Source organism: Diadema setosum, chromosome 2, assembly GCF_964275005.1.
Source record: "Diadema setosum chromosome 2, eeDiaSeto1, whole genome shotgun sequence".
NCBI classification, from domain to species: domain Eukaryota; kingdom Metazoa; phylum Echinodermata; class Echinoidea; order Diadematoida; family Diadematidae; genus Diadema; species Diadema setosum.
Window position 1 is genome coordinate 4089669 of NC_092686.1, and position 27230 is coordinate 4116898.

General features: G+C 37.4%; 1 protein-coding gene across 1 annotated transcript in view; it reads left to right on the top strand.

The window, feature by feature from the left end:
- Positions 1 to 10932, top strand: part of LOC140246141 (S-adenosylmethionine sensor upstream of mTORC1-like) — a 104838-nt gene extending 93906 nt beyond the window's left edge. The window contains exons 3-5 of the mRNA XM_072325577.1: positions 7049 to 7430; positions 9042 to 9156; positions 9936 to 10932. Coding sequence (XP_072181678.1) covers positions 7049 to 7430; positions 9042 to 9156; positions 9936 to 10511 — 1073 coding nt within the window. The 3' untranslated portion in view covers positions 10512 to 10932. The remainder of the gene's footprint in view (positions 1 to 7048; positions 7431 to 9041; positions 9157 to 9935) is intronic.
- Positions 10933 to 27230: the final 16298 nt, after the last annotated feature.

The following is a 27230-nucleotide window of genomic DNA, read 5'->3' on the forward strand; positions in this document are numbered from 1 at the left end:
TGACTTTATTATTGTGTCAAAACCATATTTAGTTTTCAATTATTGTTGGCATTTCCATAACATGACAAAATGACCCTTGAATTTTTTTCTTAGGGAAATTACATAATGAAAGATATTTTGCTACATTATGGTGATAAATGACCTCATGAACAAGTACGTTGTATGAAACTTATCAAGACTATTTAATTCGTAGACCACTCTACTGGGCACTTACAACAAGATCCTGCACTTGATGAGATTCCTTCAGCCCAGGTGACAGCTGAATGCTTTTAGTCGGTTGGATACGTATTACAGTATATTTTTAGTGTGGTGTACATGAGGATATATTCTTAAAGGGATCGTACAGTTTTGGTTGAGGCCTAATTTCGGGTTTCTAACATTTTTTTGTGAAATATGAAAGAGCATGTAATTCTATGAGGAATTCAATGTTTATTTGATGAAAATTGGTTTTGAAATGGCCAAGATATTAAAAAAAAGAGCGATTCTAATAAAGTGTGGGACCCACACTTTATTATGATCGCTTTTTTTACTTTGTTTTTGGATGTTTCAGTCATTCCAAACCCGATTTTCATCAAATAAACTTGGTAAAAAATGGTATGCTCTGTACTATATCATAAGTGTTTGTTTGTTTTTTGGTATCTCGCAAAAAGTATGAAAGCCCAATTCTCATCTCCACCAATACTGTACCATCCCTTTAACCCTTTGTGCGCTTTGAGTATTGATTGGCACAGAATACCCTGTAGTATTGTACACACTTTCCAATGTCCCTGGCACAAAAAGGATTAAAAGACAAGGATGAAATTCACAATATTGCATAGACACAAAAAGCTGGAGGCAATTTAAATGACAAAATCAAAGGCAAAATTGCTGGATTACTTCCCAAACTTGCTCTGGACAGATATGCAGTCTGCACCTGAATTGCAGCATGTGTTGACTGAGCAGCTAGCATTCTCAATTCATAAATATAGTGTATTCAGTGCAGACGTGCAGCTTCCCATGTGAGCACTGCAGGTATTGTTTGATAATGAGGTTGGAAAGACGCACCGTGAACATATTTGATTATGCAGTCAGTACTCAATATTCAAATAGCTGGCTATGATGTCATACCCCTCCCTCCTTTAGTTTGTAGTTCATGAGCATTTTCAGAATCACCCCACTTCTTACTGCATGGTGGAAGTACGTGACTGGTTCCACCTCAGTGTAGTGACTCATTCTGCACATGGTTGCTAACAGATGGGTGGAATCCCTCAACCACTTCTTTTTTTTCTCTCTTTTTTTTTTGTCAGAAGACACACAAACTGGTAGAAATCACTTAACACTTCTATCCAGTGTGTACCGACGGTATATTTGTGTATGTGCTTCAGTGTGTGTCACTTGTGTGTATGGATGTGTATTTTCTCAGTTACCCTGTCCCTCTCCATACCCCAGCTACGGATGCGTGCGAGAATGGAACATCCCTGGGTCAACGGTCGGCTGGTCCATGTTGTTCGAGCAGATGGCAATCGCAGAATGTATCATGATGTCATCACTTGCAGAAGCGGGAATTTCTAGCACAACGTGTATTCCTGTATAGGTCATGTTTAGCAAAAATTAGATAAATCTTGAGAAATCATGAGTCTTGTGTAAGAGCTTTCTTACAGGAAAGCTGTACATTCCAATATGAAACTTCTGTAGTTGTGTAGAGAATTCTTTTTTTATCAAATAGTATGACATAAATTATATGCACATTTCCATATATCAAAGTTCCATTAAATCCTAGCAAATGCCTTGTAACCAAGTATTATTATTATTTTTTTTTTTTTGTACATTGTGGCAATTGATTGGAAAGAGGATGTGATCATGGAATATTCAACACAACAACACGGTCCTGCCGATCACCTTACAATTTTTAGAACTTCCTGTAAAAATATCTAATTCTCAGAATTTATGTTTTCTGTATGGTGGATAATTGTAATCTGTGTTTCATAGAAGTGCTAGTTCATTAGTCTGGCCACTTCAGAGTTGTTACTGAAGTCAAATGATAATGTCTTGTCCTCTCGTTCATACACATAGTCTGAAGGCAGAGCTACTAGACTGTTTGATTTTAGATAATTACAATGTTTCTCTTTTTCATATCAAAAGTTTCAAAAAATGTTTGAAGCATTTTTATTTCATTACATGTACTTGATTTTTTGTACTTTGTCATCAAATTATGATATTTGTCTTGAGATAATTTGTACATTTTTTCATCTACATATCACTACATTTACAGAAGATAAAATGGAGTGAATAATCAATATATTTTGATATTGATGATAGCAAAGTTGTGAAATACAGTAATGAAAATGCCTTTTTTATGTGTGTTCATCCAATTATTCTTATTAAAAAAAAAATCAGATGCCTGAATTTCTTATCACACAAACTAGATTTTAAAATGTGCCTTGTGTGCAGTCAAAATGAGGAAGACTACTGAGACATGAATTACAAGCAAATAATGAAGAATTGAATTGCTGAAAGTAAACCATTGTCATAATAATAATAATAATAATAATGATAATAATAATAATAATAATAATACATTAGGTTTCAGTCATTGAATGTTTTTCCTCCTCCACATAGGCCTCCAAAAGAGATTGTGTGTTGTGAATAGTCATGTAATTACTGTACTTCAAGTAGATAAATTATGTCACTGTGCAGAATTGTGTCAGACATAAAAAAGAACAAGGTAAAATTGCTCAACCACAAACACAACCACTCAAAAAAAAAAAAACAACAACAACTCAGTTTCCAATATAACACACACACACACACACACACACACACACACACCAAAAAAGAAAATAATAATTCCTAATCCAAATTAATTCACTGTAGGCCTACTTTACAAAAAAAAAAAAAAACAACCCACAAACAAAATTATAAAACTATTTTGAAATAAACACACACACACACAAAAAAAAAATACCTGTCAAAAGGAGATATCAAGTATTGCCATTGTGATAAGAAAGGGGAAAGCATAAAGACGCCGGGGGAGGGGGATGAAAGTATTTTTTTTTTTTTTTCATAACACTACCATTTCAATACATGCAAATATAACTTATTTTCTTTTAAGAGATTTTCTCTTCCTCACAATATCCAAATGTCAACTCTGCCAATGACTGATATCGCACACACACACACACACACACACACACACACACACATATACATGCACCCCACATACGCAAAATAGTAATTTGGAAGAATGACGATAGCCTGATTTCGAAGGCATATTTTCGAGATGCTTCTACATGTTTTGTTATGAGAAATTGTATCAGCGGAGTAACCGTGAATACAGAAATAATGCAGGGCTCCGTCTCCCATTATACTGTTGCTACCTCGCACATGAAGTTTTCCGTTATAAATATCGATGCCAGTGAACTTTTACCCCAAGGGTCCTGGCTTCACGCAATCATTAGCCAATAAGCAGCTGTCTCTATGTGAATATCATTTTACGTGTGTTACAGTGACCAATCAAATGGCGCTGTATTTCTACCTATTTTCCCAACTCGGCTCAGCTGATTGTTATTTGATTTATTGGGCTCGCTGATTGGTGGGCTCTGAGAGGTGTGTCAGCCCATGTGCATTGCTGTTGAATATTTATTAAAAGTCGCAGTGGAAGATTACCAGCTGGTGCACAAAGATCGTCTGCTAAGCTGTGGAGGGTGCTCTGCTGCACGTACATGTAAAGCCTGCCTTGTATTACATGCCTGCTCTGTGCGGGTTGCTGTGCTATAGCTCACAGCTGGTTCACTTGCTCTGCAGTAACGGACAGAAGTAGCAGCCATCAGCTGACGGGTCAAGCTGTTTGGGGCTAATAGTCTGAAGCAAGCAATTGCAAGTGGGATATCCAGCTGATTTTATCCTAGAAGTCTGGAATTTTGTGTAGCAGAGGGTTTTGTTCACGCTAGCCCACTGTACGGATGTTTGAGTAAATTTTCTTTCAACACCATTCCATCAAAACCGTGGCGTGAGCTGTGAATGCAGTGCAGTGTCAAGTGCAAGGCTGAACAAGGCAAGGGACAATACGACGGGACCGAAAATCATTGCATCATCTAGCCTTTATTGTCTTCTTGTGACTTTGAACTTCTGACATTTATATCGATAAAGCGCTTCCAAAGACACGTAACTACAAGTACTACTACAGTCTACGAATTTACTATTTGTAAAGCATCTGCAATATTTTGTCTGAAATACGAAGTGAAAGTACGGCAAGCGAGGACATCGACTTGCTTGCTTGAACAGCAAGACCAGCTAGCTACTAGACAGGCCAGGTAGCGGCAGTCTTCGCTTCATCAACCGTCATTGCTCTGTTGGCACCAGATCGTGACATTTTCTTGTAACAGGACGTAACAACAGACGCAACCCAAGTTGTCACCAAGCAGTTGAACTTAAGACCTTTTAAGATCTTTTTGTCAAAACGATCTGGTCTTGTCGATTGTGAAGCAACAGTCAAACACTGTCGGTGGAACAATGACGTGCTGCCTTACGTTTATTTCACACGCTCATCCCCAGGGGCTCACCTTGGGAAACCGTCCGTTTTATTCTTTCTACCAAACAGGTATGTGTATGTTCAAGACCTGTAGGCAGCCCTGGCCCTGCGTCTGTGCAAACTTGTTTTCTTCTTTTCTCCTTTTTATTTGTGTGCATGTAGATCTATGTGTGTGTGTGTGGGGGGGGGGGGGCAGACACTGTCATTACTATAGTGAACGCTTAACACTGTTAAAGTTAATTAAAATAGAAATTTACTGTTTCTACAAGCTTGGATTTCACCCTGCGAATGTTTGGCAGAAACTAACGAGGGTAACAAGCTTGATTGAGTTCTGGGCAAGTTCTGCATCGTGTGAGATCGTCTTACTGTAAAATCTAGATTGTCCCTATATTAAAGTTGGGACATCAATCATTTGGAAACATTCTCTACAAGTTAACTGTGGACCGTGGTAGACCTGTCAGACTTTTCTTTTGACTTCGATTTTTCTTTTGACTTGATTTTGTAAATTAGAGCAGGTGACTTAAAGCCCTGTAAAATTTGTAATCATTGATCATGATATTGCCATTGATGCAAGAATGTGCTCTATTCAGCATAGCAATACATGGTGTACTCAACTCTCTGTAACCCTGAAATAACTATAGGTCTAGTAAGTAGTATAGGAGTTCTACACAGCCCTGTCGCTGTGCAGAAGTCAAACCCTGAAATTGCTTTGATTTTTCATTGGGAAACCAACAGTCCAAATGCTAGATTATACTAGATTATACTACACTAGTGACCTGTCACTAGTGTCGGATGTTAATGGCTTTAATCAAAGAACAAACGTACCACTGCACTGAAGATAATGTATTGAATTCAGTTCATATTTTGATATCATACTATGAATTTCAGTACCAGGTACTATGAATTTCATATCAATTGTTTACCTTGCATGTAGGTAAACAATTTGTTTTTGTCTAATTTTACAGCATGGGATTTAGATTCAAATTTAATCATAAGGAATTGCCCTAGCGATTCTGTGGCAGAGGTTCTGGTAATACTATAAAGATGTTCAGAGTCGGTTGTCTTCAAGACGAATGAATCCTTGCAGTTTGCTAATTATTGTAGTGTAGAACAGTGTGGATTTTACTTAATTGTTCTAACCAAATCTGGTCAAAACAAACAGTTTTAGAATTATGTGACACCAGTTTCTGCCTTGTGATAGCATGCTTTTCCATGTGAGAGTGAGAGTACGGACGGACATGTGTATGACTCTTTACTCTGTTGGAATAGAATCTCAAGTGTTTATTTTAGCTCTCTGTGTGTAAATGTTGATTGTAGAGTCAAATTGTGTTTGCACTTACTTATACTCCAACTTGGCTGACACATCATATTTTCTTGCCTTCTTCGCTTCCCAAATTTGCATACAATATCATTTGGCTGAAATACATCCCCAGTCTCTGAAGTGAAGAGTCTTCCATTCTCCAGTGAAACTGAAAGGCAATACTGAGTAGTAACCTGTGCAGTGAATATACATTGTATGGGCTTTCAATAAATTGCCTTCAGATTTATAACAAGTAAATTGGTTACCTTGTGATAATTTTTTTTTTTTTTTTTAACTCTCCAGAGATATGCTGTTGTTTTTAAACCCGTTGAGGATGAGTCCCTAGTAAACTGGGGGAAGTGTGTATGGGAAATGTGTGTCGTAGTAAAACCAGCCCGTCCTCAACGGGTTAATTGCAACATATAATGGTACATAATGAGGAGTCAAGTGTAGTACCCATCACTGGCATTAGCTGTTCAGGTTTATCTCAAGTGTCTTACCAGCATACAATGCAATCTTGTTAGGAGACTTTGAACTCTTTCAACATTGCAGCAAGATAGCATTAAACTGTTTGCACACACGTGCGCACACACACATGCACCAGTACGTTCATGTACATGACAGATGCAAGGCTGAACTTTTGCCTTTCTTTAATGAGACTTGAACTTCAGAATTGAGGTAATCAAATTTGTCAAGAGCTAAGGTTATCTGAAATGAAAAGATGTATTGTTCCCGAGAGCAGTTGGATCCTATATATCCAAGATTACTTCCAATAAGATGGCACAAGTCCTCTAGCTCAAGTCTCAGTGCTGCATTATTTTTGTGCTCTCGGCAGCAAGAGTTTTTAACATGCTTGCTTTACTTCTGCATCATGTGGAGTTTGGTGAGATATTCTGGCTTAGACATTTGAATGCATATCCTGTTATTTTGTGAACACACAATGTATTGAATTGAATATGGTTATTGGAATAGGTTGTAGGTCCATGTTGGAATCTGCCATGATATTCAGCAAAGCACAGCTAGTACAAAGAAACAACTTTCCCTTGGGCTTTCCTTATATGATTCCCACTTCATGAGGATTCTTCCAGTAGGATTATTTATGTGTTGAAAACTTTGCTGTTCAAGATAACTCTTGTGAAGATGTAGTTGGAATGAAAATTTGCCTAATGTACAAAGTACATGTTTGTAGGGTTGCACTCTTTTTAACGTGATTTGTATTCATTTTTGTTTCTTTGCAGCTGGTGGTGACTATGAGAAGATCTGGAATGAGCACTGTGAGGATGAAGAATCACTGGGAGAGTATGCCTATGCTATGCAGCATCTTGCCCAGGAACACTGGTCTGCAAAACATGCAGACGACAGAATAAAGTGGTGTAGAGACGCGTGCAGAGACTATTTCTTTCTTGGAGGCATGAAGAAGGTGCTGGAGAAAGATCGGAGGAGGAAAGAGCACCATCACAAACGGACCGAGGAAGCAAGGTGGCTGTGCAATGGCTCAATGAATGTGAATGGCAATACCAATGGCAACAGTATATCAACTTCAATACTCTCAACACTGGAGGACTTTCATCACAATTATTATGACCTCTCACATCCTGGAAGTAACAGATACAACACAATGTAAGTACAAAATGAATGGTTTGCAATAAAAAAATCCACTCTTTTTTTAATAAGAATAAAGATTTTTCTTCTTCTTTTAGAAAAAAATGGTTCCAATTAATACATGTAGGAAAATTAACATCTATCACACGTCAGTCCAACATATTTTTTCCCATCTCTGATAGTTGTAACAATGAGGAGACAAAGTGAGAAGTGATTTGATAGAAATGAAAGGCATTTCCCTTGTTTCAGTCAGAATGTGACATTTTAACTACATTCAAGATAATGGTATAAATGCCTACACCCTTGGGGAAGACACACAAATTCATATATGTGATGGGGAAGTATTTTTCTGTACTAAGCATGCCTGAGTAGCAGCTTTAATGTTGATATTTTTGTCTGGCTAGAACCGTAAAAGACATCCTTGCAACCTTCAACACAGGAAATGCTGTTAGCTAGCCCCTTCCCCTCCATGCGGTGGCTTGGGAGTGGGTATGCCAGCATTTTGTACTAGCTCATAAAACTGTCATCAAGTCGGCAGTCATGCATGACTAGCCCAGTTTCCCAGGCAAGCTCCCATGCAAAGCTTTTTTGATAAGTGTGGAAAACAATTATCAATTAGTCTCTCATAAAGTAAGTAGGAATAATGAAAACCCTACCCTTGCGTAGTTTCACATTTTATGATGAGAATGGCCTCTCCAATATACAGTGACAGGTTACTCAGAAAATTGTTTTGTTCAACAGCATCATTTCACTTAGATTTTTGTTATAAGGAAAGAAAAATGATGTGTGACTCTGTAATTCTTTCATGAGGGGAGAAGAGATACTGGGCAACTAATAACATTTTTAAGTTTCACCTGATTAACTAAATTCTGGCAGTGGGCAGTAGTCTGTCAGCATTTGTGTGAGAGTTGATGGCTAATTCAAATACAAAGCTTTATTGCACCAGTGCCGCAGTGGTGCCTGGGATTGATTGTGAGTTTTTTATTGTTCGCTGAGCTTCACCAGTTCCCCCAGAAGTTCTGACATCATGCTCCTAGGCACATGACAAAGATAAGGGCTTTAGTCAACACCTCCCATCACGCCCCTAGCCCTCCACCAATCACAAGCCTGTACCAATGTCATTAGGTCACCAGTGCTGAGTTCAAAGAACTTGTTTGTGCAAGGCTCTTGCTGGGTCAACACCACACGTGTCCATGTCCGTTTCTTTTATCTTTGTGTTGGTTTGAACAATGAATTTGTGTTTCTTGAGTCATATGTAGATATCAATCATACATTTCTAGTTTTATCTCCTTGTGTTCATAGCTTTATTTGTACTTACAACTGTAACAAATCAGACTATTAGTGTTAGAATTTTTCAATTCAGTTTCCCTTGTCAATTAAATAATGGTGCCCTTTTTTTAATCAGGATACAGTAGTATGTTGTCAACACTATGTTACAACTCAGCATACATGGGAAGTGTGTAATATGAAACATGTTGATATGGAAGGCTTGCATGCTTTTTGTTATTGTTAAAGAATATGGACAGGTCTCCGCATTGATCTTTCCATAAGATTTGTGTATAGACGTGCACTGTTTCAGAAACTTAATATAGCACTGTTTTTTTTTTTTTTCCTTACCTCTTACTACAGATCCCTCCCATTCTCTGGCCAGTTACGACTTCTAGATGTTGGCAGCTGTTTCAATCCTTTCCTGGACTATGATGAGTTCCTGTCAGTAGGAATTGACATCTCACCTGCAGTTGAAGTGAGTTGAACAAATTTTCAATGCATGGTTTTATGTAGTGTTCCATATACAGGCACATATTTCCATCTTGGTAGGGCAACTCTTTGGACCGATGTGTTTTTAGTCTGTTGTCCCCACAAAAAGGAGAAGGATATAGATTATGACAGCTGTGCATAAACTCTGTTTTGCATAATGTCGATGAGACTTGACTCTTTGGAGACATGCTCCTTTTTTCTGTCAGGTTCCATTTGGGAATGAGGGTATCTACGGTAGCATTGCCTGGAAACCAAGTCAGCAATTCTCTCCTTAGTGCTGAACACGTCATGTCAGGAAATGGGATCCATGGCTTTTGTCAATTCATTTCCTCTGCTTTCTTGGCCTTTTTTAAGTAGTTGAGGCCATGAAGAGGTCTGTCTCGTCTTTCTCATGATATATTGTTGCATTTTCTATATTTTATCATACATTCAGTATAGCCTCACTATGGTATCTGCTGTATGGAATGCATGATGGGATGTAAGAAGGGACTATAATTTCTCAAATGAATACTGCAGGACTGCAGCAAAAGTGCTGTGTTCAGGGAGTGAATGATACAAAAAGTTCAAAATCTTATTTTCAAAAGTCAGATATTTATATAGATAGATTTCGTCTTCATGGTATCATCTCTTTTTTTTTGTGTGTGCACTGTATAAATTCAGTTCATTATAGAAATATGTGAAAGTAGAATGTGTTTCGTTTTTCTTTCCCTACTTCCTGAATGCTTACTAATGTGATGTCATTTCTCACCTCTGTTCTATTTGCAGAGTGTCCACAAATGTGATTTCCTGAACTTACAACTTCAGCAACCACTCCAGGTAGCACCAGACACAGTTAACAGGTACTTGAGAACGTTGAAAAGTCCAGTGGAGACCCTTCCCAGGGAGTGCTTCCATGTGATTGTGTTCTCCCTTCTCCTGTCCTATTTCCCCTCGCCGTACCAGAGGTGGATCTGCTGCCAGAAGGCACATCAATTGCTGCAAATGAACGGACTTCTCCTCATCATCACCCCAGACTCGTCCCACCAGAACCGCAATGCTGGCATGATCAAGAGCTGGAGGACTGCCATTGAGTCGCTGGGCTTCACGCGGTGGCGCTACATCAAAGACACACACCTGCACTACATGGCTTTCCGCAAGACATCACACGATCCCCCATCGGACATGTCTGGGAGTGAGGGTGGGCCGGATATGCTATTCATCCCTCAGGACTTCAATGAGGATGTGGAAGAGAGCTTCTTCTCAGACTGTCTCCCCAAAACAGAGTCTGAAATGGCAGACTTGACTGCTGCATTTAGCGAACTACCTTCCCTCTGTCTTGATGATGCTTCAGAATTTTGGTAGAACTCTGACTTGAGCATTCTGAGAACAATCTCTGCGAAGACTGTTACATTATTTTTGTGTAGAAGCATTGCCAAATATACCATATTTCAGAAGAGTGCTATAGACTTTATCTCCCACATGTATGCTAAAGTGCCTTGATGTAATGTTGTACCAGCTGTCAAATCTTGTCACTCAATAACACAACATTTGTTTGTCCCATTCTCTTGTCATTTCAGTGAGGATAATTAATGAAGGAAAAAGTGAGTCACTGCTGTGTGCAAATAGAGAAGGGTAGCAAAGATTTATAATAGAAAGGTTTACGTAAAAGTACTTTAATGATGATCAAAATAATGACGTTTGTGTTATTTCTGAGAATGTAGAACACTTCCCAGATCAAAATCTATCAGTGGGAACTATCTCTCCTTCATGATGGCAATGGAAACATCTCAGTATTACTGCAGACCTTCTCCAAAGGGAATGATGTGAAGTTTAATTGTGTACCCAGTCATTTAGTATCTATTAATTGGCTGGGGGAAGTATTTCAATCGATGTTATCTATGCTGTGTTCCGATGTTTTGCCCCTTTCCATTCAAATTACAACACAGCTTTTTGTGGGGTAGCACCAGGCTTTAGATGCACATTATGCTATGTTGCGAATGCAACACTGGAAAAAGTTGAACATTTGACCACATCCTATGAAGCAAATAGATATGTATTTGAAGAAAGGTGATGTTCAGCATGTGATGTTCAAAGTATCACAAGGTAAACAGCGATTTCACATGAATTGCAGTCTGTGTACTGTAAGAATGATAACGTTATACATCTTGTGGTTATTCCAGATGTTCATTTGCTTTAGTGTTTTTGTACCTTTACTGGTGTTACATTTCTGCCGAGCAAGGAAGGTACTAGAAAAAAAAAAATACTATGATCCTTGTACAAACTCAATGAGATGTTGATGTCAAATGCATCTCTGTTCATGCATGGTTTGGCTTTTCTTTTTAAATCAAGGGAAATCCATAATGTAGAGACGAGAATGATATGGAGAAGAGAGCTACCTACAGTAAAAGGATTTATTATTGGCAGTAACATTGCTGTAACATAGCATAAAGCATGCTGGAATTGTAAAATTTTCATCCTGTCTATACAGTTCATTGTTGTCTGTGCCATTGAAGGCCCATGAACATGACTTTTGTATTGATGCTGGTTTGCTGCTGTGGGCCTTATAGTTGAGGCCACTAAAGCTGCATCTGCAGATAACACAAAACATTTTTGTGCATCATGTGGAATTGCACAATTGTAGAGTTCATGTTATCTTCCAAAATAATTTTAACTTTAAAAAAGGGGGGGGGGGATTGTGCTAATCCATCAGAAGTTCTCAGCATTTCAGGTAAAATTATTGATTCATGAATTACTGTGTAGCACTCCATAATTCCTCAAGGGTTTTTTTTTTTTTTTTTTTTGGGGGGGGGGGGGGCACTACTAGATCTGACGTATCGCCCTTCACTCTACTATGCTGTTATCATTACTTTACAACAATTGCAAAAGCATGTTTTTTATCTCCCTCTCTGTGATACCAAAGATGCATTGTCATTGTTTTAGACATGCCATGTCTGCAAGTGTTTTTTGTGAAAGAAAATTGTTCACTCGTATGAACTATACAACCCGTGATTTGTATGTTATACAATTGTATTAACTCATCTTGGCATATCATGGCCAAAAAAAAAAAAAAAAAAGCATTCCCTGTTTTGTTGTCATAGCAACAGTTGAATTTCTTTCAATTTATTGACTATTGCCATGCTGCATCCATGTAGTAACTATTACTGTAAGTTTATAGTATTATACAAGCACTGTATGACATTGGGTCCTCATAATATTGATATTATATACCCCGATCAATCATAAGGGCTTGTATTTTTAACATCAAAACTGTTAAAAAAAAAACAACAACCAAATTTATGTGTTTACAGAGTAAATTTTTCACACATGGATTTAAATTATGATGTGGATCAATGTGCAAGCCTTCAGATAAATAATGTTTGATTTTCAAGATTCATGAGTCACACAGTGTTACTTGGCTCATTGGGCTGGGGATGGTTATTTGTCTTTGGCATATTTTCTCAAGACAAGTGCTGCATCAATCTGGTAACTCACTTGTACACCTCAAAATTGCAAATCAAAGCATTTTAGGTTCCTTATTTATTAGGGGAGAGGTCTTTGCACTGAGAAACCACTCTTAGCTGCAGTTATACTTGACAGTACTTGGATATGATTGGGCTTGCACTTAAAACTGACAAATACTTGTGCTGAGGGGGTCAAGAGCACAGGCATTTTTCTGTGCCTTCCCAACATTTTCCATTCATTTCTTCTTTTTCTGTAGATAACACGAGACATCATTTGATTTGATGGATATAAATCAAACTTCCATACTTCCTGGAAATTCATTCATGTAGCAGCTTGAATAATGGCTCTATGTGACTTGCCACATGCGAATTGATTTGTTTGATCAGTTTTAATATGATGAGCCTTTTCTGTTTAAGGACACCTCTACCCATGCACACAAACATACATTACAGTTCATATAAATGGTAGAACACTGTATGTAAGGCAGAGAAAGTTTGACAGTTATCTTGTTTTGTTACTTTAATTTTTGCACTCTGTTTATACTGTTTGTATACATGCAGTTTTGTATTGTGTGACCTTCAGTTTTCAGTGACAGGGTTTGCTAGCTGGGTTATCATTGTCAATCATATTGTCCACAGTGGCAGTATGAAACGTGTCATACATGTGTTCGTTTATGTATTTTGAATACTCAAATTTGTTGCAATTAGAATATTTTGTTATGAGAAAATTAATAAACTTGGTTAAAACTCTACATCCTTTGCATATGTCTGTGTGTCCTGCTGGCATTGTAGATGAATACTATGCAGACTGGTGTACAAGCAGTGTACATTATGAGATTATAAAACACAGAGGAATTCATCACTTTTACATTCAGCCAGAAACATGAAAAGTTCATAGCACTGACATGAATGTGTATACTTGATCTTGCATGGATGATTTGGCCTTGAATCAATGACCAACTGCAACATGCTGTTAAATACTTTACTAGACATCTCGTGGTAGATGGAGGTGTGACATTAAAAAAAAAAAAAAGAAAAACAACAAAACATAAGGGGCTTTGGTATACCCCATGTTCATAACAATTGGTAATCAAGTCCTACTCTTCATGCCATGCAAAAATCTAGAGATGAAGAAAGTTCAGTCTATCAGCTGTAGCTAATTTGAATACAAACGTAATCAAATACTAATACATGTAATCACAAATATCAGTACTTGCTCCAGGTAAAACCAAAATTATTAAATAGAAAGATGATGCCCATATGAGTGAGAAAATAAGCAGATTTAGACGTTCATACTACTTCGTTTATACATAGCTTATTCAGAGACGGTGCGGAATACTCGAGAAACTGACACATCGACATACAAGAAGCTTCTAAACCTTGTGTGGAAATAGCATGTGTTCTACAGGAACTGGGGTTAAAAAATGTCGTAATGTGACTCACAGCCAGAGGGCCCACGTGATCAAGGAGGGGTAAATGTACGACGCAGGCATGACTTGTCATGATGATCTGTCTGAGCTATATAGGCTCCCTGGCAAATTCCATCATATACATGGTATCTCTTGATTTGTCATTCACTGGGGTCTGGAATATTATCGTTCATAATGTCATGCATGTGAAAACCTGTATGTGAAGGCTGAAATGAGTTTGTCGGGTGGAGATCTATGAATGCGCTCTGAGCACTCGTACACATCGCAGAAGGGGATTGTTCGTTTGAGATTTGAGTGTGAAGGGGTGAGAGTTGGTTTTTATATTAAAAGGGTTTAGCCATCATATTTTGCCAAAATAACTACATATCCTTCTTGGTTGTCTCTATCCCTAACTCACATTTTAGAACTATTTTGAAGTACTAAAGTTGGGTTTTTGTTTCATCGGCATAGTTCAAGATCTTTTTGGTGTTTTTGTTTTTCCTTTCTTTAATTTGAGGCGAGTTGTAAGCAGTTGTATAACCATGGCTTACTGAGCAATCCTAATGAATGCTGAAGAAAAGTCCCTCTTTTTTTTTTTTTTTTGTGGGGGGGGGGGGGGGGAGAGAGAAGGCGGGGGATTTGTTTTGGTGTTTTCTTTTGATGAATGGATGAATTTGGTTGTGGCATAAACCGGTGTGGTGTCCAAGAAGGCGAAAAATCAGCTTATGAATATCATCAATAATTTTGATACCACAAAATACCTTCGGATTTCAACATCGTCATGCTACATTGATACCATACACGCACGTTATATTGACCCACTGTACATAAAGATAATAATAATAATAAATCGACGGTATTTAAAGAAAGATCTACAATATGTCAAGCAGATTGGAGTTGATAAAGATCAGTACACATTGAGTCTATGATGAATCGTTCACGCTGAACTCCCCTGCCAAGATATTTACAATTCCTCCTTCATTGATTGACATGCTCCCCGCATGAAACCGAAGTGTTAGGCTAACCCTACTTGTAATTCTAATCTCGATTACATGTACCGGCACTGTGTCAGTCATATATTTTCTTCAGCATAAAACCTTTGTGAGAAGTTCAGAATACAACTGCATTGTATGCTATCAGGCCTATATGCATTTACATTCGAGTATGTCAGTACACCATTATAGCATATTCTGTTTCAGGGGTTCGTGACGCTTGACAGAGAAGAGCTTGTCTTTTTTTCATTTTCCAAGACAACGGAACAGAATTTTAAACAGGCAGAATGGCGATGTTATTTAAAGAAGAAATCCACCATTTCTTGATCAGTCCTTTATTCCTAAGGACTGATCAAGAATTTTTTTCCGAAAAAATAAAAAAATTGCCTTGTTTTTGCCTTGCTCTGTTCAAGTGTTTGCAAGTTGGTTGCTTTTTTGTTCACATCCCAAGTCCTTGAAAAAGACCTGAAAGTTTGGCAGCAATAAAAGGTAAAGTGAACTACTGTAACGTCTGCTAGCAGCTCTTCTTCCTCCGTCACAACTATTATGTATAACTTGTCTTTAAAACTACCCAAAATAAAAAAGAACAAACGTTAACTCTGATATATCTTGGTAAGGAACATGCTGTTACTTGCATTAGCTATAAACAAGATTTTTTTTTTCTGAATTTCATATATAACATTGGCCCCTACATGAAAAATTATGAGGGTATGACATCATCAACTCGCACATTATTGATTATTCCAGGGAGGTGAGACAAGGACTAGTCAAAAAAAAAAAAATGTTTCCGAAAAATGTGAAAACTAAAAATGTCATATCTTCCTTATTTCCTATCCGATTTTTGTCATTTTTGCATCATCCTGTAGGAATCATTTTCCTCTTTCTTTTGAACTTTATGTATTTTTTTTTTTTGGGGGGGGGGGGTGGATATCTTCTTGAAGTGTTTTATATGGCTATACATTAACACCTAATTATTCTTGGGGTGGATTTCTTCTTTAAGTGTTTTATAAAATTATGGCTACATTAACACGCAACAATACACCACCACACAACACGCGCATATAATATAGCAATAAAGTGTGAGAGAGTGCAACATGATAATAATAGCCACAAAACTTGAGCAAAATATACTTCTTTATCATTTTGTTTTACTTGTGTATTACGTCATGTACTATACTCTTAAAAAAAAATGATAACAAGGAACTCAAAATCAGTCCATCATGACGGTATCAGTTTCTTCAGCGCCTTTCGTTGTTGGTAATCAAGTATTAATTGTTCATGTTAGCACATAACTCGTGCTTTAAAAAGACACACACACACACACCCTCACACACATACACACACACACACACACACACACACACACACACACACACACACACATACACACACACACACACACACACACACAGCTCTTGAACGAGAACCAACCATACCAGCATTCATTTTTTTAATGGCATGCGTCTTCGATCGCATGAGGAAGACTGTGATGCAAGTAGGAAAATCGAAAGATCCAAAGAGATTTTGAATAAAAATCCACTCTACGTTCAAATTTACTTTAATGAATAGGTAAAATGACGGAAACATCGAAAAGAACTTCCCACTGAAACCGGACACAGAATGAAAATTACGGAATGTTACATTTTTAATTAATTTATTTTTTGCACGTTACATCAATGTCAATCACAGCCCCATTATTAAATGATCTGCCTTGACGTTATCTGCAATCAAATAATTCTCTAAGTTCTCTTTTTTTTCAGAATAAATAGAAAATATTTAATGACATCGTTTCTATCAACCCGTTTTGCGATGTTACAGTATTTCTTTTCTTTTTTTTTTTTGGGGGGGGGGGGGTGGGGGGTATAATTTTGTCTAGATATTTCACCAATCATATACCTGTACCTCTATATTTTGTGTAAACCAGACAGAGAATTATGAAGCGATAAGATCATAGCCTCATCTGATATAATTATCTGTATGTATACTGTGCCATATGTATGTGTGTTTATGTGTATGTTGTATCAATATAAGATTCAATGTTGCTTTGTATGAAAAAAAAAATGAGAAGTAGAGCAGTTGAAATTTGGGGAAAAATAAGACACACACAAAAAGTTATGAAGTGATAGAGTTTAGAGCGTAGGCCCTATATTGGCAACTGTGTGTGACGCATTAGTGTTGAGCAGCTCTTCATTTTCCTCCAAACTTTCACTGATCTATTTTTCTGATTTGTCTGTTTTCATACAAAGCAGCATAATATCAGGATGGAATTTCCCTTTAAAGAAAGTTGTGCAATAGTGAACCGGCACTTCATACCAATATCACAAGTTGTTGCTGGTTACTGTCGAGCTCGAGAGAACCCATCGGAGTTTCAGCAATCCTTAATCGGCAGATAGATGAGTAGAACGTCACTACACAGCTTTCGATCAAAGTAGATGCTCAAATTGCCTCTCGATAACAATAAATCTGGTATCGAAATGACGCAATTGAAGGCAGCAAAACGTATGGGGTTATAAAAAGTAGGTCTTTACTAACAATACACGACACACTTGCATGCCTGAATGGTTAGCATGAAAAGCGAAATCAAGGCATGTTATGTTTTCTGAAAGCCACCTCGATGTCTGGAAGGCAATCAGTAAAGCGTTAACATTAATTGCACAATCTAATCTTGATCATAGTTGAGCAAAATGTGACAGAGATTGAGGAACAAAAACCAAAAATGGAAAGTGCTTGACTGTGCAATAAACAGAGCGGTTGATACTGTGATGCATTTTCTCGCTGACCTAATGTTGAGAAACTACAAGTGATATATAGATATTAAACATGGCCTATTTATTCTGCAAAAATACCCATACACTTATCGAAGGGTCGCACATACAATTTAAGTTAACAACATGATTGCAATAATTTCTTTATCTGTTTATTTTTACACTGCTTTAATAGGTCCCTAATGATTTGAACAGCTCTTCATGTGAGCGCAGATATGGAAAGGGGAGTCCTTAATGACCTAGTTTGTGTTTAATCCATACTATACGATGCTATATCTCCTTGTCACGGTTAATCCCGTGATTTACTCAAATGACACGCCAGCAACATAAGTCAGGAAGCTAGCACGAGCTGAAAGTCGATACATCTAGTGCTAATTACGGCTAGGATTACCACGTGCACTGCATATTGAATATCGGGTACATACTGGCTTTGTGAACAGCACGGCTGCTAGAACCAGTATACTAAACATTCCAACCTCAAGCACAATCAGTCCCCAATGCGAAAAACAGTCCAACTGGGGAGGTGAGAACTTGCATTACATTATCACCCTGTTAATCCACGTCACACCCGCTATTACAAACAGAACAGAATAAGGAATAAAGAAAAGAATAAGATATATTTCTTCAATAGTATGATGTGGTCTGCTTCTTAAAAGCTCAACAAGGAGATTAAAATTCAATCACACCGCCTGTGTTGAATAGCCGGTGATTGCCGATTCAAAAATTTGCGGCGCTTCGCTTGATCAATTATCTCCTATGATGATGTTAGATTTGAAAACGTTGAAATTTGGTTGTAAACATGATTGTCATTGTTAATAATATTGTTTTTGAATAAGCATACTCATGATAACAATAAAACTGATAATGACATGGTCATTTTTATCTTCATTGTCACTATCTTTTGAGAAATTAATATGATCCCTTTGTATAAGAGCCTATATAGCATTCCACTTATATAATGTACTTTTAGTGACCTCTGCTTTATGATAATTAGCACCATTTTTTTTACCATTCATTTTGATCCGTGTCATCCCGCAGCGAGATTGGAATTCCGATATTGCATTATCAATCAAGCATGTGAGGACACATAATTGCAGAAAAATCCCTTCCGAATAAATCATCAATAGTTATACGTTATATCCTCACTGATATGTAAAAACGATGATGAATATTATAGATGTGATGGAATGATGAAACAAACTATATAGCAAAGAGGTGGCTTATATACCAATTGTTAGTACGGAACCTAAGTCAACTAAGTGGCTTTGAATGAACATTCGCACCCTTTTGCAGCTGTTATACATTTGTGGCACAACCCCCCCCCCCCCTTTTTTTTTTTAATCATGGCCGGGTGCATGTGGATGCATAGCACGCAGCCATATCGTTGCACCTCCGTGCTATGCTCCCATTATCCTAAAAATGCCGAATGATAATGCAAAATACTAATAATTATCATGGAAGTACAGCATACTCTTTTTCGTTTCTATTCCCCAAAATAGACGAGTCTTCTCGCATTCTTGACTCTTGATATGTATCATGTTTACAGCATATTTAATCTTTATGATATGACAGGCAGAAAGATCACCCGAAGGTTGCTTGACATACCAATTACAGTCTGTACTAATGCATGTACTGATTGATTTAAATACGGCGTGCCGGTTGATGAAACAGCTTGGTACCATTTCTTCAGAAGAAACATATCCATGAGTTCAACACAGTGGACCATCCAATGACCCGTTAGAATATGACCGCGAGAACATCCACATAAAGGCAAACGGAAATGTCTGTATGTTTTAGGAAGCAAAGAGAGACCGCGTAAAATCATCGACAAAGTAGGCCTACTCACATCAGATAATGAGAAAGCAGTTTCCCTATAGTACATGCACTTGTTCTACTATACGGAAGTTAAACATGATACAAAACCGCAAAGTATGGGACGCGGTCTGTAATAGTCATAAATCAGCGCCTTAAAGTCGCTTTGACATGTCTCATGCCGAAAATGTCATTGACATGGTTGCCGATGCTTGTGACAGCGCTCCCTGCCATAAAGTATGATTTTGATACGAGTCACAAATAAGTTGAAGCAATGTCATGGATTCTATTAAAGGCTTTCCATTCGCTCGCACACAAATCCCCTTTACATTTCTTTGTTGATATGAGTTCAAGAAGAAGGATTTACATTGTTCATAGAACTATTGTTCTTTCCCCTTCTGGCACACTTTTGTAATAATGACTGTGTAAAGGCAACGTGTAATAATAATTATGATTGATGGACTAGTAAATGTTGAGAAACGCGATCTTTTTCATAAAATTGTAACATAATAATTGAGTCTTATTTAGTCTTATTTAAGTGATCGCTACCAACTGGTGTGTGTCAATGAAGCAAAATCTGATCAAGTTCACCTCAAAGTGGAGTCCCCCAAGGATGCGTAGGAGGACCCCTGCTTTTTTCTGTATACCTCAGTCAACTCAGACATGTGTTACATAAGCACTCTGTTAAGTACCACTGTTATGCTGATGATGTGCAGTTGTATATACATCTTTCGCACATGGTCAAGAAAACACTGTATCTGCTGTAAAGAAGCTTGAAGTTTGTAATTGAGGATGTTTATAGCATGGATGCGCTCACACTCACTCAAAGTAAACAATGCGACGTCTGAATTTATGTTGTTTGGTTCTAAGGCTCATCTGTCAAAGTCTGGAGCATGTATTATCAAAGTAGGGGATTCATTAATTCAATTGTCTAACAACAATGCAGAAATCTTGGTGTTATACTTTCGATTCTACTATGTCTATGTCATATCAAGTCTCTAGTATTTGTCAGTCTGTACGATACCAATTGGGTAACTTGGGGTTTATCAGAAAGTACCTCACTCAGTCTAGTACAGAAAAGATAGTGCATACACTTATTACTTCTCGTTTGGATTTCTGTAATGCTCTACTGTATAACACATCAAAATCACAACTAGACCGTCTTCAAAAGCTTCAAAATAATGCTGCCCGTTTAGTTTTATTGTCACCTACGAGAAAATATGTAACATCCTTACTTATCTCTCTACACTGGCTGCCCATTCATTATCGAATCATGTTCAAGTTACTGCTATTTGTTTTTTATTCACTACATGGAACTGCTCCTTACTACAATTGTAGCTTGATTACCCCTTACAATCCTTCTAGGCGCCTTAGGTCTTCAAACTCATCTCTACTTGCTGTACCACAAACTCATAATTCTTGGGGTGATCGATCATTTCTGTATGCTGGCCCATTCCTATGGAATAAACTCCCACAAAACATTCATAATCTGTCCTCTCTAAATGAGTTTAAGAGCTCACTTAAAACCTGGTTATTTAGACAAGCTTTTTTGTAAACATTTCCTTTATTCCTTTTCTCATACCTCTTTTTCACTGGTATTTTCTTTCTGCCTCTCTTTCTTGCGCCATGAGCATCTATTCATGATGGATACCGGCGCATTACAAATATTCATATTATTATTTATTATTAAAAATTGTATGTAGAATTGTGAGACAATGACATTCATCATCGATCAAAGATTAATTTGCATCATGCCATCGTTGCCAATCCATTGTTGTGTTACATAAAAAGTGTGAAAACATATAAATCTTTTATACTCCACAACAAATTCCACAACTTTTGAATCAAACAGAGAAAATCATGATCATGACACAAGAGATCTTGTGCAGGTTTGACTTGCTTTTGTTTCGAAAGTCCTAGTATAAAAAACACTATATTTTTCAAGGCTCATAAATCTGGAATTCTATACCTATTGATGTCGAAATATGTAATAAGACAGTGAAAAGTTTCAAGAAAGTTTTCAAGAGGCTGTTAAACGATGTTAAACTTGAAAAGTGATATAGTCTCTTGAAAAAAATCATTCTGTGTATAAAATTATGGTGAATTGATATGACATTAGCATGACATGTTTGTATGGATACAAGGCATCTTGTATTGTAAATATGCTCGTGTGTGTGTGTGTGTGTGTGTGTGTGTGTGTGTATGTGTGTGTGTGTCACAATGAGCGTGTTGATTGTATTCAACAGAACGAAAAGACAAAAAACTTCTTTATTTCCCCGCGGGTTAGTTTAAATGAGCCTGCATTGCCTTCTCAGTTAACCCTTTGTTTTATCTGTCACATCGTCACGTTATTATTGTCCACGCAATTAATTTATTATTGTTGTCACATTTCGCTTGTATGCATGTTTTATTAAGTGAAAATAAATGAATAAATGTAATGAATGGATTTGTGTGGGCTTTATCATACATGCACCCAGCACGCAAAAAGCAGTGACAAGGATAACCCACTCACTATTCGCATATCGGGATGTTGTTCTGTCGATCAGGCTTTCTATTCCGACAGTGTGTTCGAAATACGCTCTGACAAAGGGATGTCGACAGCTAGAGGTACAGTGGCATGATCTGTGACAAATTCATAGCCTTTCGCTCATCTTGGAATTAGCGACGGTTCATCATTTGCTGTCATCATTGTAAACAACCTATCATTTATTTTGTTATTCATCATAATATTATCCAAAAGACTATGCACATAATCATTTCCGCTTTAAGTTTAATCATCTCATAACTCGTTGCCAGGTCTTCTCGGGGGCATGTCCTGCGGTATAACATATACTTCCTGCGATTCACGGTCAAAGAGGGATTTTACAAAGTATTTTTCCCTCATTGTAAACATTATAGTCTACCTTCCAGACGTTTTCTCTTTTACAGGAAGGCTTCACGAGTCTTGTACAGGTAGCAATAATGCATCGTATTGTATTTGAGGTACTCTCTAAAAAAATCGAGTGAAAATTTTCACTCTAAAAAGAGTGAATACAAAAAAGAGTGAATTTCGAGTGAAATTGGAGTGAATTTTGAGTGAAAATGCTCATTTTCACTCATTTTGGAGTGACGTCAGGGATCACTCGAAGATTTTGGAGCGATCCCTGACGTCACTCCAAAATGAGTGAAAATGAGCATTTTCACTCAAAATTCACTCCAATTTCACTCGAAATTCACTCTTTTTTGTATTCACTCTTTTTAGAGTGAAAATTTTCACTCGATTTTTTTTAGAGAGTAGGTTACATAATAAGGGGCATCTCGTCTTTTGATTTGACAACCTCGATGTTGTCGAACGGCACTAAAAGAATAGTTATTTCTATGATTATACTGACGATTATTAGCATTCTTGATTTTAATGAAATATTACAGTAGGCCTAGAATGTGTGTAGTACTACAACTATGCAATGAAAATTGTTCTAATTACTATCATTACCATTATTATCAATATTATTTTCATCATCTCCATCCTTACAATCAATATCTTTATAATTTTTATATAAAACAAGTAACCCCCTCCATCCCCTTCCCTCCCCCCAACAGAAGCGAGTTCAGAATAATGATGGTCTGCATGGATATCAGGCTAAGAGCATTTATAATTGTTCTATCTCAGCGAGTCGCTGAAAATGTTGTAAGTTCACGTGAGGGCTGAATTGCTCGGAAACATCAGAGGAAATGGAGAGATTTGTTTTTCCTATTGTATGAGCATGATCAAAATAATTTTAATCGCTAAACATGCCATCACTACATAGTATGACAGAAAAAAGTGCAACTACCCCAAACTGCCTATCACCCCCCCCCCCCCGTACACATAGACACATCCTTCGAAACACACACCCCATTGCAGGCACATATACATTGCATTGTGTGCACGATGGGTGCAAAATTGAAACTTTTCAAAATGACTACTTAGAAGTTGCGTATAAAAGAATTATGATTTTAAGCGTATTGTGCAGATGAAAATATCTATTTTTTTTTACTTTGAAAATTAAACGTTCACTTTCCTTCTTTATCAGCCTTTCCAAGAACGTAATGTTCGTCCCCTCCTCTTTAAAAAAAAATATGGTTATACTCTTCTTCGTCTTCTTCTTCTCTTCTTCCTTAATAGCTTGTAAGCCTCCTAAACAGACGTATAATTCTGAATAATCCAAAAGAATACAATGTATACGTAGTGTACTCCCAAGATGTTTGCATTTTACCCATCAGCAGACTTACTTCTGACACACGGCTCATCACAACCATATGACATCACAATTCTAAACCGGACCTGAATAACACAGAAGGTTTTTAAAGTCCCCCAGGTACGTCGCCATTGTACCCATCTCTTTCTCTTCCTCCTGTGCATTCAACCTGGATTACATAACAAACTTGTATAATCTTTTCAGTGTTATTGCCCCCTGTTTTTGTTGTTGGCTAGCGGACGAACTCTTTACTTGCATAACGGATTACAGCTATTCGGAGCCATTCAACTATTCAAAGTCTGATGAGCATCTACGGTGGACAGCAATAATACTTTACCTCTTCTTTCTTCCCGGTACGTACCTGGCTAATCTCGAATTGTAAACAAAAAATGGGGGCAAGAGTTTGGTTACAACTGATGCACAAAGTAGGCCTACGTGATGTTTGCCATACGCACGTGCGTTAGTTGTTCTTTTTTCTTCTATTCCAAATATACTTATTTGTTCACTTTTAGATGTCCACAAATATCTGGTGCAGGTTAGGGTAATTATAGTTATAATAAATGGGATTGTTATCATTATTGTTATTATGATAATTAAACAACTAGTTTTACTGTAATTGTATCTTATGAATTATGAATATCGTCGTTGTCACAATCCTCTCTTTTCCCATGTACTTAAAAAACACAAACTCTCTACTAGAATATCCCAGGGACATTAAAAAGGATGAGGCAACTTAAAACATTATTGTTCACCTCATTGGAGCCCGTAGCAAAACGCATGAAAGTGGCAGTCGTTCACAATTATTGTTAACATGATATTATGATCATCATTATCATAACAATACTTGAAATGACAATAATGATTGGTATTGTCGCTATCATGATAACAACAATCATAGTAATAACAGCGTTTTGTCATTATCATTATTACCAATGATAACATCACCACGAAGAATTATCACAGACGTCATTAGTCCCTTTACCATTTTGTGCGTCTAGCACTGTGCGTGCAGGGAGGTGGGAAGAGATCTCCCTGGTGCGTGTTTACAAGACTCATTATGCGTATACTGTGTACAACTTGTATTATGAAATACGTTATGTATCTGGGTTTATATTCCACTCATACACGAACATACATACAGACATAGAGCCGCACGTACACACATTTAACCTTAATGGTGGGACGATACGTGCAGTGTTCTTGATAATATACAAATAAACAGTCATTGTCCTCATTATCATCATCAGGGTGATCTTGTAGTCTGTTCTTCATCGCCGTTTACTCTATATAGGTACAAAGTCTGCGTCCTTCATCAAAGATGACCATGGTAAAGCATTGTCCAGTAGTAATAAATGACCAGTTAGCAAAGTTCCTTCCGAGATAAGTCTAGCACTTTATATACTGTTAATTTGCCTATGTCACGGTCACCTCCCAGACGCAGTTTTACAGTACGGCCCACACCTCCGCCCCTCACCCTGTGTACTCGAGTCAACACCTGTCCAGGAAAGGCCAAAGTAATATCTTGTTTGTGTCAGTTTCAGCATTTCGTAATCTCCGTCTACAAAATACAATCTAAGGGGATCTTTTTTAGAGCCTTGATATGAAAAAAAAATCAACAAAACATTAAAAAACCCACAAACAAAAACACAAATATCAACCCTTTTATTCAAACGGCATGTATTTGGCTTGGTGATTTGCGACCATTAAGATGTTGACAATTGAAGTTGTTTACGAACGAAGAACAAACATTCACTTTCTAGAACTTTCCACCTTAAAGGGACTGTACAGTACTGGTTGAAGTGGGGATTCATGTTTTGAGCATTCCTACGTGAGATAATGAGAAACATCATATGAAATATGAAAGAGCATGTAATTTTAAGGATTCAACGTTTATTTGATGAAAATTGGTTTTCAAATGGCTGAGATATATCCAAAAAAGTGATGATAAAAGGCGACAGGTCACGCTTTTATTAGGATATCTTTGTTTCACCTTTGTTTTTGGATATCTCAGCCATTTCAAAACCGATTTTCATCTAATCAACTTTTGATACCCCTTAGAATTGCATGCTCTTTGACATCTCATAGAGTGGTTTCTGAGTATCTCGCAAAATGTTAAAGGCTAAATTTTCACCTCGACCAGAACTGTACACACCCTTTAAAATGGGTCGTGAAATATCAAACATCGCATGATAAGTTTTCTTTGGTGTTAAACGATATTTGACGCAAATATAGTTGCCCATGGTTGTGCATTGTTCAAGCAAGATTTGTGGTGTTTTTGTTTTCTTTTTGCGTTATAATATCATTAAAAAATGAATTGTGAATGCGCTACAATCTAATCGAAATGAGACACGAAATTACAGATCAAAGCAATCATTTTATCAGCAATATCTGACATGCTGTTAATATGGTCTCTTGGTTAAACCAATAGCTGATTTTTTTTTTCTTTCACCAACCTTGTGGTGGTATTCCTCTGGAAGCTGTGGCATGGTAACACAGGAGTGTGTACGCATGCCTTCTTAAAACTGGTATCGCATGTATAGAGAAGATGGAAATTGTCAAAATCCAAATTCAAATCCTCACGCAAAACTCATCACTCAAAAAAAAAAAAAAAATGGAAACCACAACATGCCATAGAGATAAACAAAAGTTAGACAAAGTTTAGTAGTATCAGTGGACTGGATCATTATACAGCAGACAATTTGTCAACATAACAGATAAAACTGTAACAGTATTCGTGGTCACATGTCATGCAAACGGGGGTTATTGCGCTGCTCTGGTCACACATTCTGTAGGGGTTACAGCTCGTTATTCCGAAGGTTCGTTATTCCGAAGGCTCTTTAGTCCAAAGATTCGTTATTCCGAAGGTTCGTTGTTCCGAATTTCATTTTCAGATCAACGAATCTTTGGAATAACGAACCTTCGGAATAACGCCACAAATGTTCGGATTAACGAAATAACCCTTTTTCATTTTCGGATTAACGAATCTCTAGGTATAGGGAATTTGCGTGTTTCGGATAGATGAACCTTCGGAATAACGAACCTTCGGAATAGCGAACCTTCGGAATAACGAACAGCACCCTTCTGTAGGAGTGTCTCACCTCTCCCCGATATTTTCAGTCTTTTACAAACGTTTTGTCTGCTATAGGTACACTTGTATTATCTGATCAATCTATGACTTGACTTATTTTTCGCAGACATAAGTACAGTGGTACTGTACCACTAAAAGGCACATTGTTACGTCAGAGATTTAACAGAAGTAGAGCAATGATCTACATGTCTCTCAGCCGCTTCTACAAGGACAAGTGATGATACAATTCTGATATTGGGTGTGAAATCTGTCATTGGGACCTTCAATAACGCATCCCCAAGCCCCCCCCCCCCCCCTTCTCAAACAAGTCTTGAGCAAAGAGTTGATTTTGTTTTCA